The sequence below is a fragment of the Paroedura picta genome, chromosome 7 (assembly GCF_049243985.1).
Source record: "Paroedura picta isolate Pp20150507F chromosome 7, Ppicta_v3.0, whole genome shotgun sequence".
Lineage (NCBI taxonomy): Eukaryota > Metazoa > Chordata > Lepidosauria > Squamata > Gekkonidae > Paroedura > Paroedura picta.
Window position 1 is genome coordinate 103,043,204 of NC_135375.1, and position 17,135 is coordinate 103,060,338.

The following is a 17,135-nucleotide window of genomic DNA, read 5'->3' on the forward strand; positions in this document are numbered from 1 at the left end:
CTTGCCTTCAAGTCAATTGTGACTTGAAGGCACTTTACACATGCTTTACTTTACACCGGGGATGCACAGCAACCCACCTGAATCTACTGTTAAGACGGGAGGCAAAGTTAAGACTCCAGTCCCCAGGCAGCAAAATACAACTTGATGTCATTCAACTGGGTATGCAAGAGCGGAGGCTCTGATGCCCACAGAAAAAAAAGGGGGAAACCCTCCACAACAAATATTGAGTCCAATGTAAGGTGACCGAATTTTAACATTGGTAAAGCGGGACACCATTGACCGGGGGGGGGGGGGGTTCTTGATTAAAAATTTGGTCTATATGGTGCAACAAAAAGTTTCATAGAATGCATAGAATGCAAAAATAGCATTGTAATATATATTTTTAAATTCAACATAAGTACAATTTGCCTCTTGTGGCGCAGAGTGGTAAGGCAGCAGACATGCAGCCTGAAAGCTCTGCCCATGAGGCTGGGAGTTCAATCCCAGCAGCCGGCTCAAGGTTGACTCAGCCTTCCATCCTTCTGAGGTTGGTAAAATGAGTACCCAGCTTGCTGGGGGGGGTAAACGGTAATGACTGGGGAAGGCACTGGCTGACCACCCTGTATTGAGTCTGCCATGAAAACACTAGAGGGCGTCACCCCAAGGGTCAGACATGACCCGGTGCTTGCACAGGGGATACCTTTACCTTACAATTTGCCATGTGCCCCCAGATGTCCCTCCAAAAGTGGGACAATCTGGTCCCCTGAGTCCAATGGTACCTTTAAGACCAACGAAGTTTGATTCAAGTCTGTAGGGATGCCAGCCTCCAGGTGGGACCTGGGGATCCCCTGGCATTTCAACTCATCTCCAGGCGACATTTCCCCGGATGAAATGACTGCTTTGGAGGGGGAATTCCATAACAGCCGACCCCCCACTGAGCTCCCTTCCCGCCCCAGCCCCACCCCCAAAGGCTCCAGGTAATTCCCGACCCAGCTGCCAGCTTTCGGGTGCTGCCCAAGTTCTCTTTCCGAAAGCCCTGGCTCCAATCCTTCCTGGCCGCGCTTTGCCGCGAGGGGGCAGCAGAGCTCGCTCGGAGGTGGGGCTCCCCATATGACGCGGCGCCTGGGCAGAAGCGGAACTGGGGCTGGAGGAGGAGGCGGAGGCGGCCGTGGCTCTCGTTCCTTGCGCTGCACGCCCGCTCGTCCCGCGTCCGTCTTTGCAGCTTCGGCGCGCCCGGCAGGAAAGGCGGATGGCGGCGGTCCGCGCAGGAGCTCAGGGCAGCAAGACCCTGGTGGACTTGTTCTACGACGTGGTGTCGCCTTACTCCTGGCTCGGGTTTGAGGTCAGAGCAATGGCGCGGCGGGCAGGCGGGCGGACCTTTCGCGTTGTTCAGGGGTCGGCGGAGGGGACGGGGGAGTAACTCTGTAGTAGGATTGGTGGGTCGTGGGACGTGCACTGCGGCTCCACTTCGCCCTTGCTGGCCGCTCTGAGCAAAGTCCCCCGAGAGAGAGTCCCCCGTCGCCTCCCCCTGGTTTTGGACTTTGTCATTTGTTGGGTTTGAAACTTTGCAATGCTTCGGCGTAAACGTTTGTGGGGCAGGATGTCTTTGAGAGATTCTCTTATATTCCTTCTTTGAGGCATGCTTCGTTTTGCGTGATCCTGAGTGAGCCGTGGTGCTTTTCGTTTCTTTTGCCACATGTGTACTTTGCTCTTTGAGCTTTAGACATGCTTTTGCTCTTTGTCTGTCTCCTTTCTAAATCAGTAGGCCAGCTCTCCCCCAGGTTTGTTTGCGTTGCTCAAATACCTTTGTTTTAGGCATTGACATTTTATCTGTACCTCTGCCATGCCAAACATCTAGAACTGGTGATTTAATTGCCTGCTCTTGGCTAGCATATCTTTATTTGGGGAGGGTGCGCTTGTTCCAATCTCTGGGTTTTTTCCCTGCTATGATCTTGGCTTGTTCTGATTTTTCTCCTGGAGGAGTTTCATTTGGGGATGTTTCTCTTAGTGCAAAACAACAACAACCAGTAGAGCAAGCCAACCCATGCCTAGGAGATGCACACTAGCAGGCATCTTGGTGGCCTGAAGTTTAGGGTATAGGTATTGGTTATGGAAATTTTATGGGGGACAGTTCCCAGGCACCCAGCTGAAAGCTGTGCAAAGTTGGAATGCAAAGGGACCATCCAACCTCCTCTCTTTTGGCAAGGATCTGATGGTCCATCTCCACATTGCCTGATTCCAACAGATGTTCACACCGGTGGCCAAGGGTGAATGCATGCTGCTGAAAATTTTCCTCTCTCCTTTCCTGCCATTCTGGGCTGTGCTAACTTGGGTGGATCACAGCCCAAAGTATGTATGTATCTGTGCTGCCTCAATTCACATTTAGCATCCAGGGAAGTCAGCTGCTCCCCTGGCAAACCCGTTAGTCCAGGGGTAGTCCAACTGCGGCCCTCCAGATGTCCATGGACTACAATTCCCATGAGCCCCTGCCAGCATGTGCTGGCAGGGGCTCATGGGAATTGTAGTCCACGGTCATCTGGAGAGCCGCAGTTGGACTACCCCTGCGTTAGTCCAAAGATCAGCTTTGCTATTGACATTTGCTTTGCAGGAATTTGCTTTCTGTTCTCTGATAGCCATTTGGGGGGGGGGCAGCGGCCTACTGCTAGCCAGTGTATTTCCCTGTTCTCTCTGTTGTAGGTTCTATGCCGGTACCGGACCATCTGGAACATCGAGCTGCGCTTGCGGCCTTCTTTCCTTGGTGGGATCATGAAGGAGTCTGGTAGGTGCCAAGTAGTATAGGATTGATTCATAGGGGCCTTGTGCAGCAGTGCTTATCTGACAAAAGATTGTACTGGGGAGTGATCCTAAACCTCTGGTTTTTGAAGCATGGTGTAGGCTGCAAGTGTTGGGAGAAGGATTTCACACGGGTCATGTTTCCTCACGAGAAGACTGCTGCTAAGAACGTAAGAAGAATCCGGCTGGATCCAACCAGTGTCCATCTAGTCCAGCCTCCTGTCTCACACAGTGGCCAACCAGTTCCTCTGGAGGTCAAACAACAGGTCACAATAACATAAGAAGAGCCCTGCTGGATCAGACCAGTGGTCCATCTAGTCCAGCATCCTGCCTCATACCAAGGCCAGCCAGATCCTTCGGAAGGCCAACCAGGGAGGCCGGGCATAGAGGCCTTCCCCTGATGTTACTGCCTGGCTCTGAGATTCAGAAGCTTAACGTATCTGAATATGGAGGTTCGTTCTAGTTATCCTAGCTAGTAGCCACAGATAGTCCTATCCTTCATGAATCGATCCAATCCATTTTTAAAGTCCTCTATGCCTGTGGCCCTCACTACATCCTCTGTCAGAGAATTCCACATTACCAGGGTAAAGTAGCACTTCCTTTTATCTGTTCTGAACCTACTGCCCATTGGTTTCCAGTATTTTGGTAGAGGGAGAAAAATGTTGTCAACTCGCTGCACCCCATGCATATGAACCTCTGTCACGGCCCACCCCTTAGTCACCACTTTTCTGTTTTAAATTTAAATAATATTCTTCCTTTGCAAGACAGCCCAAGGAGAGAAGCTGCCATAAACCTGCTGAGAGGCAGCTTCATCAGGGGAAGGCCTCAGCCTCCATTCCCTGTTGCCGGCCCTCCAGAGGAACTGATTGCTCACTGTGTGACTAGATGGAGATCCAGCAGAGATCTTCTTATTTTCTTGGTGTTGTGGTTAAGAGCGGTGGCTTCTAGTCTAGAGAGCCATGTTTGATTCCCTGCTCCTCCACGTGCAGCCAGCTGGGCGACCTTGGGCCAGTCACAGCCCTGTTAGGAGCTGTTCTCACAGAGCCGTCTTGTCAGGACCTCTCTCAGCCCCACCTGCCTCATGAGTTGCCTGTTGTGGGGAGCTTTGAGACTCCTTCGGGCAGTGAAAAGCCGGGTATAAAAACCAACTCTTCTTAAAATACATGGATGAGATTGGGAAGGTGATCAGAAAGACTGTCGCAATTTCGGGTCTCCATGAAGACAAAATTAGAAAGACTGTCAGAATTTTGGGTCTCTCGGGAAGATGCCTTTACTGCCCTGTGCTTGGGAGCTACCCCATGAGGTAAGACGCAGGCTGATTCGGCCTCCTGTCTTGGTGGGAGAATGAGAAGTGGATGCCCCAGTGTGGATTCTTCTTCTTCTCCTGTAACGTGGTGTCCTTCTCAACAGGTAACCAGCCTCCGGCAATGCTCCCCAAGAGAGCCATGTACATGAGTAACGACCTTCCCCGGATGGCAAAATTCTACCAAGTGCCTCTGCATTCCCCCAAGGATTTCTTTGAGACGGTTATCAAAAAGGGTAAGCAACTGAAGCCACCTAAACTCCTGAAAAATGATTGTGGTCTCGTTCCTGGCATTTCCGATTAAAATTACCAGGCAGCAGGTGATGGGTAGGAAATCTACCTGAGACTCTGGAGAGATTCTGCCAGTCAGAGTTTGTGACACTGACCTTGGCAGGACCAGTAGGAGGTAGCTTCATGTGTCTACCTCTACCTGTGTTTTAAAGTTATTAGCCCACGGGTCTCCAACATGGTGCCCAGCAATGCTTTTTGTAGCATTCCCAATTGTTAGAAAGTGGGTGGGTCTAGGTAGGGTTTTTACCCAGATGGGCTTTTGATTGATCGCTGGAGATTGATTGGCAGATTTTTAAAAGAATGTTACTTTGGCAGAAGAATCCAGAAATCAGTCAAGGCGCAGTAGTCCAGGCTTAAGAGGTTAAGGTCTTCAGCCACAGAAGTGTCAGCATACTTTGTGTCCATGCTCCACAGAGTCCCTTGAGATGTGTAGTTGTAGTAGTAGCTGTAGTAGTTGCTGTAGTTGTAGTAGTTTTAGTTGTAGTTGTTGTAATATTTCTAGCCCGCTGCTTCCCTGAGGCTCACGGCAGGTAACAACATGTAAACCCCCCATAAAATCCCTAATACATAAAACACCTAAAACAATACCCTGCCCACCCAACCCACCCCACTGATGTAAATGTAGAGGGGGGGCCCGATCTAAAAAGGGGGATTGCCGGCTTCAACCATAAGCCTAGCGGAAGAGCTCTGTTTTGCAGGCCCTGCGGAAGGATGGCAAATAGTAAAATGCCAGCTGTTTAGACTGAATCCTGCGATGAATTATCATGGTTCTCAGCAGGTAGCTGACGTCTAGCCATGAGGCAAGCACTTTTCTTTTTAGCCTGCAGCTCTGCTCTAAGCCTCTGTCTCTTCCTTTCTAATGGTCCAGGAGATTCTGGAGGATCAGAGCTGGGGGGAAGGAGGTGACCAACTCTTGGCATGCTTGTTTGTTTACTTCTGCTGCCTCTGGTCTGAGGATGCTGGCCCCTTCCTCCTCTGAGTCCTGGCTGACCCAAGACACTGAGTGGATTTTGGAGCAGACCTCCTTTTTGAGTGGTTTTCCTTTATGGTTAATTTTGAATAGAGGAGCCTTTTTGGCTAGGGTTGAGTGCCATTTCCCTGAATCTGGCAACATGTATATTTTTGAGATCTGCGTTCTCTTTTTTTAGTCGTCTCTTTCAAAAAGAACTCTTTGATGAAAAGCCCTCTTAAACAACCTCCCAGAAACTTGACTGCCTGTTGTGTGAACATAGCACATGTTACCTTGCCAAGGAGCTCGGGGAGGCCTTCCTGGCTCTCTCCCTTCCTCTGCTTTACCTTCACAACAACCCTGTGAAGTAGTTTAGGCAGAGGGAGAATGTGGCTGGCCAGGCTTACCCAGCAGGCTTCCAAGTCAGTGTGGGGATGTAAACCCTGCTCTCCCAGGACCTACTTCAGGATCGCCTTTTGCATTTCACGCTCATGCAGAGTCTCTGACCCGGTGTATGTTTTTCTCTCTCCATCAATCGTACACAGGCAGTCTGCCGGCCATGCGCTTTGTTAGTGCTGTGGACATGGCACAGCCGCAGTTCCTGGAGTCGGTTTCTAGAGAACTTTGGATGCGCATTTGGAGTCGAGTGAGTAATTCTTCGGATCAGGGCTTCTGCCGGGATGCTTCTATGCCCCCGCTCTTAAGTTCTCAGGAGGCTCGGGCAAGAAACCTGAAACGGCCTCGGCCAGGTTTGCCCGACGTTTGATCCCTCAAGCGAAATGCAGCCAAGTAGGGTAAATTTATGGCCACCCGAGGCTTTCTTAAACTTCCTCGGTTAACTGCCCACTTCAAGATGCGTAAGAAAAAAGGAAGTTGGAGAAGGACCTGGCAGTTCAAGGTATCTGCCAGCTTGGTGGTGGCCTCTAATCTGGTAAACTGGGGCTGATTCCCTGTTCCTCCACATACAGCCAACTGGGTGACCTCGGGCTACTCACAGTCCTGTTGAGTGGTTCTCAACCTTGGGGTTACGACCCCATTTGGGGTCACTTGGCACCTTCCCCAGGGCCGCCAGGTAGCCCGCAGTGGCGGCAGGCAGCAGTGGCAGGTGGCTGGCGGAGGAGGCGGAGCCATGGCAAAGGCTGCCTCCACGCCACCTCAGTTGTGCAAAAGATAAGGTTGAGAACCGCTGTGTTAGAGCTATTCTCGCAAAGCAATCCTGTCAGAGCTCCTTCAGCCACCTCCCTCGCAGGGTGTCTGTTGTGGGGAGAGGAAGGGCAAGGCAATTGTGAGCTGCTTTGAGACTTCTTTGGGTGGTGAAAAGCTGGGTGTGAACACCAGCTCTTCTTCATAGCCAAGTGGCCAGGAGAAAATGTCCTGCCCCTTTAATAGAGGCTGACCGCCCTCACAGAGGAGCTGTGCTGAAATTGGTTGGCCAGGGAGAGCTACAATGTAAAGCAGGGGGTAGTCAACCTGTGGTCCTCCAGATGTTCATGGACTACAATTCCCATGAGCCCCTGCCAGCAACCTGATGTAAAGGACTAGGCAACAGGTGCTCTGAAAGACCCTGGAGATTTGCTGCTACTCTAGGTAAACAATATCGAAATTCCCAAACTTAGAATAACAGATTGGCCAGATGTGCTGTAATATTGAAATTAACGTCCTATTTGAAAACTAGATCAGCTTTAAAAGCTGAGGATGGATGAAGAGTTTCTTATAAAGGCAGAGAATGAGAACATTTAAAATGGTATATGATTCTATTTAAAAATTGGCAGTTGAATGATAAGGTATTTTTAAAGTTTTTATCATGACTTCTTTAATGTGTTCTGTAATGCATTTCCGCTTCAGATTGTAGTATAAAAATATTTAATTATAAACTAATTAATTATTATAATGAATATAGCTAAATATCAGTATACTGAATATGTAGTGTCAATAAGATGTGCAATGTGGAATAAGAAGTAATTATGAAAATTAATAATGTAATGGGAAAGTAGATTAGCTAAATATTTTTTAAGTAGGAACTATTGGCAATTAACTATTGTTAAATATTATTTTTTAATCTGGTGAGGAGGAAATGGGAATATATATATATAATCCTTTTCTGTTTTTATATTCTTTTAAAATGAAAAAAAAATCTATTTTAAAGATTAGTGACCTTGATGGAAGAAAAAGAGTTGGTTTTGATACCCTGCTTTTCACTGCCTGAAGGAATCTCAAAGTGGCTTACAATCGCCTTCCCGTTCTCTTCCCACAACAGGTAGGTGAGCATGAGAGAGCTCTGACAGGACTGCTTGGTCAGAACAGCCCTATCAGGGCTGTGACTCACCACAGGTCACCCAGCTGGCTGCATGTGGATGGAGGAGTGGGGAATCAAACCGGGCAAGTCAGCGCTCCTAACCACTGCACCGTGCAGATTCTGTATAAGGCAGTATTGTGTGTAAACAGACTCAGAATTGTGCCGGAGGGGGAAGAAGAACTGCCTTTCCTCCCACTCTTTTCCTGTGCCAAAACCATGCTGGGCAGAATTATCTCCCTGATTCTACTGATCCACATGGAAAGTGTTGTACATGTGGAGCAGCACAATTGTGAAAATAACTCCCCCCGCCCTCCCCCAGAGCAGGTTTCACATAGGAAAATGACAGGGGCCCTGCCTTCCCCCTCCAAAGTTGTCGTTTTGAGCCTGTATGGCAGGGGTAGTCAAACTGCGGCCCTCCAGATGTCCATGGACTACAATTCCCACGAGCCCCTGCCAGCGAATGCTGGCAGGGGCTCGTGGGAATTGTAGTCCATGGACATCTGGAGGGCCGCAGTTTGACTACCCCTGCTGTATGGGCTCGACTTAAAAAAACAAATTAAGGGCCTCTTCCCTGTAGTTGCTGTAATATGTCGTTTGGCCTTTGTATGTGGAAATAAAGGATGGAAGCTTTTCACAGCATGGATGTAACTAAAATCACCTGATAACTGGTTGCAGATCAGCCTGATATTCCAGGGACCCTTATGGGACCAGTTTAAAAGGTGGGAATAATTTAAAAGCCTACGCATGGGTTGTGCTCTGTCTACTTTAGCACCAGCCGTGTGGGTCCAGAGCATGTGAAATGCTAAAATTAAAAGGGTACCAGCAATAGCCCTCTGGAGCCCCCGATTCCGGACTGTCCTGGGTAGGACTGCCTCCCCTTTTCCTTTGATTCCTCTTCAGTCATGGAAACTTAGGGTAATAGGATTTTTTCATATGGTATCCTTGGCATCGGTTAAGTGAAAGGTCTCCGTTACAGCTTTTTAAAGCGGTCAGTGCTTTTGAAAGGGTTAACTTTCCCCCAATAAGTTCCTTGCTCATGAAGTCTTTACAAGCGGTTAACTTTCCCCCAATAAGTTCCTTGCTCATGAAGTCTTTACAACCGGTCTCCTTCTCTTCTCCAGGATGAAGATATTGTCCAACCAGAGAGTATCTTGACAGTAAGTACCTTTTCCTTTCTTGCCCCTGTTTTGGCACTGTGTTGCTGTCAACCTATGAAGGGGGGGCAGTGGAGTCCTGGTGGGGACAGAGTCCGGCCACGTGATGGTTGTCGGATGGTTTGAGGGTTTGGTATAAACCTTTAAAGCCCTAAAGGGCCTGGAACCAGCATGTCTACAGGATCATCTTTTCCACTACAACCCCCCCCCCCCAAAAAAAAAAGGTATTAAGATCTTCTGACCAAAACTTGCCTAGGATGCCCAGCCCAAAGATGGTGAGATTAGCTTCAACCAGGGTCAGGGCCTTTTTAGCCTTGGCCCCAGCTTGGTGGAATCCTCTGCTGAAAGAGATTAGGCCCTGCAAGACCTTAACCAGTTTTGCAGGGCCTGCAAGACTGCTGTTCCACCAGGCCTTATGGTCGAGGCCTTAATGGACCCTCAAGAAGTGCTGATCTCACTATGGAAAACTGAGGGAAGATCTCCCCCCCTCAAGGATTTGACCTCCCTTCCCCCAGCTTAAACTAGTTGGGGGCTACTGAAATACAAAGTGTTTTATTGAATATTATATATTATTTTATATTACATTTTTATTGATATCTCAGTAAAGGCAGGCTATAAAAATAGGCATTTATTTTCTTTTGAGATCTTCCATCAGTCTGTCCTCCTCTCATTCCCCAGCTCTCCTGAGTGTGTTGGAGAGAGGAGTGGGAGAAAAAATGTGCGTTTTCATTTTCTTTCCTACTTTCTTGTTGTGGATTCCCTAAGGTTTAGGGCAGGGGTAGTCAACCTGTGGTCCTCCAGAGGTTCATGGACTACAATTCCCATGAGCCCCTGGCAGCAAATGCTGGTAGGGGCTCATGGGACTTGTAGTCCATGAACCTTTGGAGGACCACAGGTTGACTACCCCTGGTCTAGGGGATTCTTCCATTAAAAAAATAATATATCTGAGAGAGAACAGCACAACACATCCCTTGTGTACTAGGCTAAGCCAGTGAGCTTCAAATTTTCCAGGCCCTAGGAAGTATGTGACAGGAAATTGTGTGTGGTCATGTGACTGGAAGAAGGGGAACTAGAGTCAGGACTTCACTGGTGTCCAGCCCAAAACGATGGGCAGAATTGACAGCTGGGGACAGGAAGCACAAGCTAGGAAATGTACCACAGAGAGGAGCAAGCTGAGGACCAGAGTCTTGGAAGCAGCAAACAAAATGGCAACTCTTTGAGGACTCAACAGGGTTCTGTTATCCAACTTAAGATCCTGAATCATTGCCTGAAGCTCACTGGCCTAGGCTAGAGGCCACAGCCTCTACCGTACAATCCAGAGAACGAGATTGGTGCCCAGATATTCAGAATGTCCCCAGAAGGACATGTCTTCAGTGTCTTGTACATTGTATGTTGTGTGAGGGAAGGTCTGTAGTTCAGTGTGTGCTGGGGGGCGCACAGTGGAAGGGCTTCTGGAGTTCTGGTCCCACTGGTGGGCTTTCTGTTGGCACCTGGGCTTGGGCTACAAAGTGTTGAACTATATGGGACACTGGCTTCTCTGACATGGAGCAGAGTTCCATCCGTAGCTATTAGCCACGAGGCATAGATGGGACACTCTGTCTGGGGAAGGGATGCTCTGTGTTCTTGGTGCTTGGTGGGCCAACAGTGGGAGGGCTTCTGGAGTTCTAGCCCTGCTGTTGATCCTCCTGATGGCACGTGGGTTTGGGCCATGGCCTGATCCAACATGGCTTCTCTTATGTTCTTTTATGGAGCACAGGTCCATCAGTGGCCGTTAGCCACAAGCTATAGATGGAACATTCTGTCTGGGGAAGGGATGCTCTATATTCTAGGCGTTTGTGGGGGTTGCTGGTGGGCCTCCTGATAGCACCTGGGTTTTGGCCACTGGGTCAATTTGGACAAAGGGGGAATTAGACAAATTCATAGGGGAGAATAGGCCTATCAGCAGCTTCTTGACCATGATGGCGAAATAGAAGCTCCATAGTTGGAGACTTGTGTGCATCTGAATATCCATTTCTTGAGGCAGCTACTCTGTTTGGGCCTCTGGGATACCTTGGCCCTTGCCGGTAGCGGAACCAGATGGACCTTGTATCTGACCAAGCCAGACTGCCCCTCTGCTCTCCCTCACCTGGAAAAGCTCCAGTCCCTCCCATTGCCAGTTAGCAAGGCTCAGAGAGAGACTTATCCTCATCCTCCAGAGAGGGCAAGTATCAGCGGGAATCAGTGCCCTTGAAGCCATGCAGGGCAACTTCCAAAGTGAACGTGTCAATACAGACCCGTATCCCCATACCTATGTGAGCCTGTGGCCAGTATTATACCATTTATATATATAAGGACTTGTCGCTGATGAAAGAATCTCACTGAAAATGGATATTACCTGGATTCCGTTTTGACAGAAGTCCTAAAGAATAAAGAAACAAGGAAAACTACAAAAATAGGACGTTTTTCTTTCTTTTATGAATATATTTGTCATATTGCCAGTTGATAGGTCTGTTTCTCTGTTTGGTTTAGTTATTAGACCGTCCTTCTTATACTCTTGTATGATACAACTTCCAAAGTTGGCCAGGGAATGTCCTGTTGTGGACTCTAATCCATTAAATGGTACCGAATCTGCCTTTTGTGTGATGCCGTGTTCATCTCTTTCAGGCAGCAGAGCAAGCAGGTATGCCCTCGGAGCAAGCCAAGATGCTCCTAGAAATGAGCACCTCACCTGAAGTGAAGAATCGCCTGAAAACCACCACAGATGAAGCACTGAAATATGGGGTGAGAGGCCAGCACCACTTTGAGGACAGATCCCTTTTCTTTCTCAAGGAGGCCTCTGGAAGAAATCAAGTGCTAGACCTTAAGTGAGGGCTGCTGAGAGCCCCCAGCAACAGTCCCCCCAACAAAGCTTCCCCCTGGGGGTTCTCTTTGCATGATCACAAGCCACACAATGTGTCTTTCTGCCATTCTGCTTTCAGTGCCCTGAATTAGGAACTCCATCTTCCTTTAAAGGAAGGGCCTTTAAGCTAGCATGTGACAAAATGACCGTTTCTGATTGGTGGCTCCTTCAGACATTATTTTGATGGCACAAGCAACAAATGATTCCATTGGCTTTACTTATACCCCCCCTTTCTTAATCATAATCATAACATTTAATTTCTAGCAACTGTTCATTTAAAAGAAGTGGATTTAAGTTGGCCTGTGACTAAATGGAAGTTTCTGATTGGTGGCTCTTTCAGCTCCATACAAACCATCTTTCTGGTGGCACAGGGAACAAATCATTTCATTGGCTTTACTTATACCCCCCCTTTGCTTCCCAGCGGGAGCCCAGAGTGGCATACCCCTACTTCCTCTCCAAGTTATCCTCACAACAACCCTGTGGGGTAGATTAGGATGAGAGCGTGTGACTGGCCCAAGGTCACGCAGCAAGCATGGAAGAGAGACGGGGGAATCGAACAAGGTTCTCCCAGACCATTTTTCCATTGGGCTGGATCTGTCCAGAGGCAGGACAGCCGCCAAGCCTTCCCTGGGTTCTTGGTTCTGATTCTCTCTCATTCTGTGCAGATGAGCCAAGAGGCTTCCAAAACACTTTCCACCAATATGGAAGCACAAGGAAGTTATCGATTCCAGTTCCGAGATTCCTAGCACAACATAGCAGGAAAACCTGCCCAGTATATTTGCTTTTCTTTCTAGAGAAGAATCCAAGGCCACAGAAATGCAGGATGGGCAACCACAGCAGATAGTCTGGGCAGATGATCTGTGAGCTGCCTTCCAGCAGACTGAGTTTCTGGGGCAGGGGGAGATGCCCCAAAACTGTGTGCTGCAATTCGGCTGTGTAGTTCACCCTCCCGATGACATGCAACAATCCCCTCTGCCCTGCATTATACCTCCCCCCAGGGAACATAGACAAAGTGTGTGTCTGCTTTTTCAGGCATTTGGGCTGCCCTCTTTCGTGGCGCATGTGAACGACAGGCCTCAACTTCTCTTCGGTTCAGATCGCTTGGAACTACTGGCCAATGTTTTGGGTGAGTGCAGTTAATGCAGCGGTTGTCTTCTTGAACAGGCCATAACAAACAACCTTGGCTCATCTCTGGCCTTGAAAACCCGTAGCCGTGGTTTGTATTTGGTCAGAAGTGTAGAGTCACTTGTGTTTGTCCAGGAGGTCCTTCTGTGCAGAGGAAAGAGCCCTGACTGGCCTGATCTTGTCACAGCTTGGAAGCTAAGCAGGGTCGGCCCTGGTTAGTACCTGGGTGGGAGACCACTGGAGCAGTCCAGGGTTGCTATGCAGAGGAGAGTAATGGCAAACCACTGCTGAACATTGCTTGCCTTGGAAACCCCATGAACCTGAGTGGCCGTAGATTAGTTGCTACTTGACAGCACCTACTTTTTAAACCATAGGCCAGTCATTCTCAACCAGGGTTACTAGTAACCCCAGGGTTACTCCACAGCTGTTTAGATTTGGATTTATAATTAATATAGATATCTAAATTATATATTATCTATATTACATATGGATATATTATAGATAGGCTGGAGGAAAGCTGTTGCAAGTAAAAGGTTTCAGATATTCAAGCAGAAGAGTCCACCTTCCACAGAGTCCACCTTCCAAAGCATCTCTCGCCAAGAGCTACTACACCTGGATCCAGTGCAAGGACTGTCCACAGCCTGCACAAGGATTCCTTTCTTTCCAAGTTTTCCCTTGCCCTGGCAGTCATTTCCACCCATGGAAAAATATGTTCTCGGGTCTTTCTAGGATTTCCAAACTTCTAGTGGTGCCTGGAGATCTCCCAAAGTTATAAGTGATCTCCAGATCATACAGATCACATCCCCTGACAACTGCTGCTTTGCATGGTGGGCTTTATGACAGCTGAGTTGAATGCTTCCTTGTTTAGCTTAGGCAAAGTACTGCACACACAAAAATGAAACTAGCTTCTTAATTAACAAACATTTTATTAGTGATGCCACAAACTCTGTAAACATGTGAGTTCTGTGGGTGTGACAGAGAGGCATCACCTCGGGGGTTACTCAAAGGCTGAAGAATATTTTCAGGGCTTACTCCATGGTCAAAAGATTGAAAAAGGCTACCATAGGTTGATCTGCCACTTGCTAGGTTTTTGTACAGATCAGTGTTTTAATCTGACTGATGTTTTCACAGGAGAGAAATGGCTGGGACCAGTGCCTGTGTCTTCCAAGCTCTAACTATGAGAAATCAGAAGAACAGCAGTGGGTTATACCTAGCAAGAAGACGAACTTGGGAGCTTTGATCCTACACCTTCCATGGATTCAGCACAGGATTGATGGACAAAGCATACCCTTTCTTCAGTCCGGAATAGGGGTATGCATTTGGTATGTCCAAGCTGAAAAAAATAGTTGCAAAATACCTTGCAGTTATTTCAGTCAGATACAAATTGGTGCTGAATTGAAAATATTTGAGATTTTTTGGGACAGCCATATAGTCAAAATTAGAAGATTTTTAAGGGAATTGCTGGGCCTTTAAATGCCTTCCAGGTGAAATCACCACTTGCAGAACACATTTAAAGGTACAGAAAGCCCTTTAAATGCCTTTGGAATTCATTCACGGATTGCAAAAGGCATTTAAAAGGTCAGCATTCCCTTTAAATGCCCTTTTTCCCTTATCCCATTGAAAGCAATAGAGGTTGGTACCTTCTTTGGGGACTATAGAACTGGATCCTGTGGTCCAGTCTTTTTGAAATGGTGGGGGAATGTTGAAGAGACACCAAATTAGCAGTATTACCCCCCCCCCAATTCCCCCGGAATTACATTACATTATACTGTAATGGTCCCCATAAGGTATAACGAAACCTAGAATGTCACAAGACAGCTCAGGGCCTGCACCTGCATAGTTTCTGCTGCACAAGAGCCACCTCTGACTGCAGTGTGACTCACATAGGTTAGTTGCACAGCTCTGGATCTGTGGCCCAGCAGACATATGAAGATGAATGTAGAGGCTTCAGTGTGTTGCCATTTGACCAGTCTTCCATGTTTCCCAACGGCCTGAGCATGGCTAGTTGAGAGTCGCCAGTAGCCCGTGTTGTGACCAGGAAATGCAAATGATCGGTCACAGGAACCTGCCAGCAAGCGAGGAATCGGCAACGCATTTTATCTTGTGGGGTGAGACAACAGTGACATCTTTCTGGCTTAGTGAGTAATGTTCCCTCTAATTTTTTTCCCCCTGTCGAGCAGAGCAGTTCCCATCCTAATCTTAAAACGGGCAGTGGGCAGTGTTAGACCCTGCACGGCTTCAAATTGCCACTGAGCGGGGATTCCTGTGTTCATGAGCAGCCGCTGATACGCACAGTTTAGAGCAGGGGTGGTCAAACTGCGGCCCTCTAGACGTCCACGGACTACAATTCCCATGAGCCCCTGCCAGCGAACGCTGACTACCTCTGGTTTAGAGCAGGGGTAGTCAACCTGCGGTCCTCCAGATGTCCATGGACTACAATTCCCATGAGCCCCTGCCAGCGTTCGCTGGCAGGGGCTCATGGGAATTGTAGTCCATGGACATCTGGAGGACCACAGGTTGACTGCCCCTGGTTTAGAGGGAACACTGCTAATGAGATTTTGGACAAGGGACGGAGATGGAGAAGCACCTGTTCTCTACAACACTTTACGCTCTCTACTGGCAGGGAGGAATGGCACCCAAGAAACTCCCATCTTCCTTTGCCCGCTGGCTTCCAGCTCTGTTCACAGGAAGTGCAGTTGATTGGTCGAGTCGGAGGGCATTGACAAATTTTTCCAAAAGAGGCTGTCTTCTCCGTGTTTTGAGTGTCCACGTACCTTTTGCCCTTCGCCTTGCCTGCCTCTACATTTTTCATTTACTCGGGAATGTGACCTTTAAAATGTGAAATAGAATCATTGTATTGAACTATGGCTGAGTCAGATTTATTGCGAAGAACCTTCTTCTGGACGACCTCTTCCTGTGAGCCTCAAGTTCTGCATAATTTAATAAATCGGAATCAGCGCTCTAGTAAATGAGTAAGCAAATTCCTAAGTGTCCTTCTGGTCCTGAGTAGAAGAACAGTTCCTATCTGTTATATAAGCTGCCTTAAGGAATGATTGATGTCACAGATGGTGGAAAATGCTTCGATAAAGATTGTGTTGAATCAAAAGCTTGGTTTTCGTTACTGGGAAGCACTTTTGGTCCCAGAGGAATAGAACGAGTCTGCCTCTTCCTCCCTTTCTCTGCAGTCCCCAGGAACACAATTGGGATGGTCCAGTCGGCCCCAACAGGAGGTGAAGGTGGAACTTCCTACCGGAAGTTCCACCAGTTAGCGGAAAACTTAAATCTGGATTCAACTCAGGGCTTTTGTGGCCACATGTTTGAAAGTGTGAGGTCAATAGCCCATCTGCCTGTGAAGAAATGTGTTTTCCCTGTGGTTTGAAATGAGCATTTTTAACAATTTTTCCCACCTCTAGAAAGAGGGGTCAGTCCACTTGCTCTCCAGGTGTGTCTCCATATGAATGCTGATGGGTCTAGCTTGGGGCAATTAATGCTGTGCCCTCCCTCGCCTTCCTCTAAGCAGGAAACAGAGTTGGAGGACTTGCAAACTAGACAGGCTCCAGGAATAACCTCAGGAAGGAATTCTTGGGAGATTCCCAGGAAGTGCCTCTTTGACCCAGCTTAACCTGGTCAGTGGGTGGAGAAACTGAAATGATCAAAGGCCCTTGCAACAAGGAAGCTGTTTTTGGCAAGGAGGCCATCAGAGAGAAAGCTGTCAATTGCGGTAAGGAGAAGGCAACCATAGGGCATGCAGTCACCTGGAGAGCTGGAGCAAGTTTTAAAGTAATGGAAACTTGGTAGGTGTCTGTAACATTTTTAAGCTAGAGGAGCCCACCTTATATATTAATAACATCTCATAGGGCATGTATAATGAGGGGCAGAAGGATTAGCATTTTCACACAATTTCTTTTGGAATCCCTTGCCCAGTCTGGTGATAGGATAAAAGTAAGCTTGTAAACATTTTCTGTTTAATTTGCAACTTTGGGTGCTGGTAGTGGTTCTCTGTACCACATAGACCTCTACTATCTCATACACACTTGTTGTAAAGGGGAGCCCCAAGAAAGGTGGGGGGGGGAGGCTAGCAAGCAGCTATTTCTCCAGGGATGCACCAGGCATTAAATTCTCTGCACGGTAGCTAAGCACGCAAAGGAACAAAATGTCTTCAGGGCCTGTTGAATTTCACCCTTTGGTTTATGCATAGGGTTTGGCACGATTTGGGTTTCCTGAATTGATTCAACTCTTACAGATCCATTAAATCTTGCTGGTCTCCCTATCCAATGGTCTGGTGGGCAGGGGGTTGAGGCAAAGGCACCAGATTTGAGTCTGGCTGGCTGCTGGAGTCTCTCCTGAAAAGAAACCCAGGTTTCCAA

General features: G+C 48.0%; 1 protein-coding gene across 1 annotated transcript; it reads left to right on the forward strand.

The window, feature by feature from the left end:
• The first annotated feature begins 1,098 nt into the window (after nucleotides 1–1,098).
• Nucleotides 1,099–15,874, forward strand: GSTK1 (glutathione S-transferase kappa 1). The gene is made up of 8 exons (XM_077345851.1): nucleotides 1,099–1,321; nucleotides 2,677–2,758; nucleotides 4,183–4,311; nucleotides 5,861–5,961; nucleotides 8,733–8,768; nucleotides 11,409–11,525; nucleotides 12,676–12,769; nucleotides 13,900–15,874. Exons 1-8 carry the CDS (start codon nucleotides 1,229–1,231, stop codon nucleotides 13,941–13,943), a joined length of 696 nt encoding a protein of 231 aa, XP_077201966.1. The 5' UTR covers nucleotides 1,099–1,228; the 3' UTR covers nucleotides 13,944–15,874.
• The last annotated feature ends 1,261 nt before the right edge of the window (nucleotides 15,875–17,135 follow it).

What these genes read in the sequence shown, in the direction of transcription:
- GSTK1 (XM_077345851.1), top strand. Translation starts at nt 1,229, where the DNA reads ATGGCGGCGGTCCGCGCAGGAGCTCAGGGCAGCAAGACCCTGGTGGAC. An exon ending in GGATGCGCATTTGGAGTCGA is followed by an intron (nt 5,962 to 8,732) that starts GTGAGTAATTCT and finishes TCTCTTCTCCAG; the next exon opens with GATGAAGATATTGTCCAACC. An exon ending in AACCAGAGAGTATCTTGACA is followed by an intron (nt 8,769 to 11,408) that starts GTAAGTACCTTT and finishes CATCTCTTTCAG; the next exon opens with GCAGCAGAGCAAGCAGGTAT.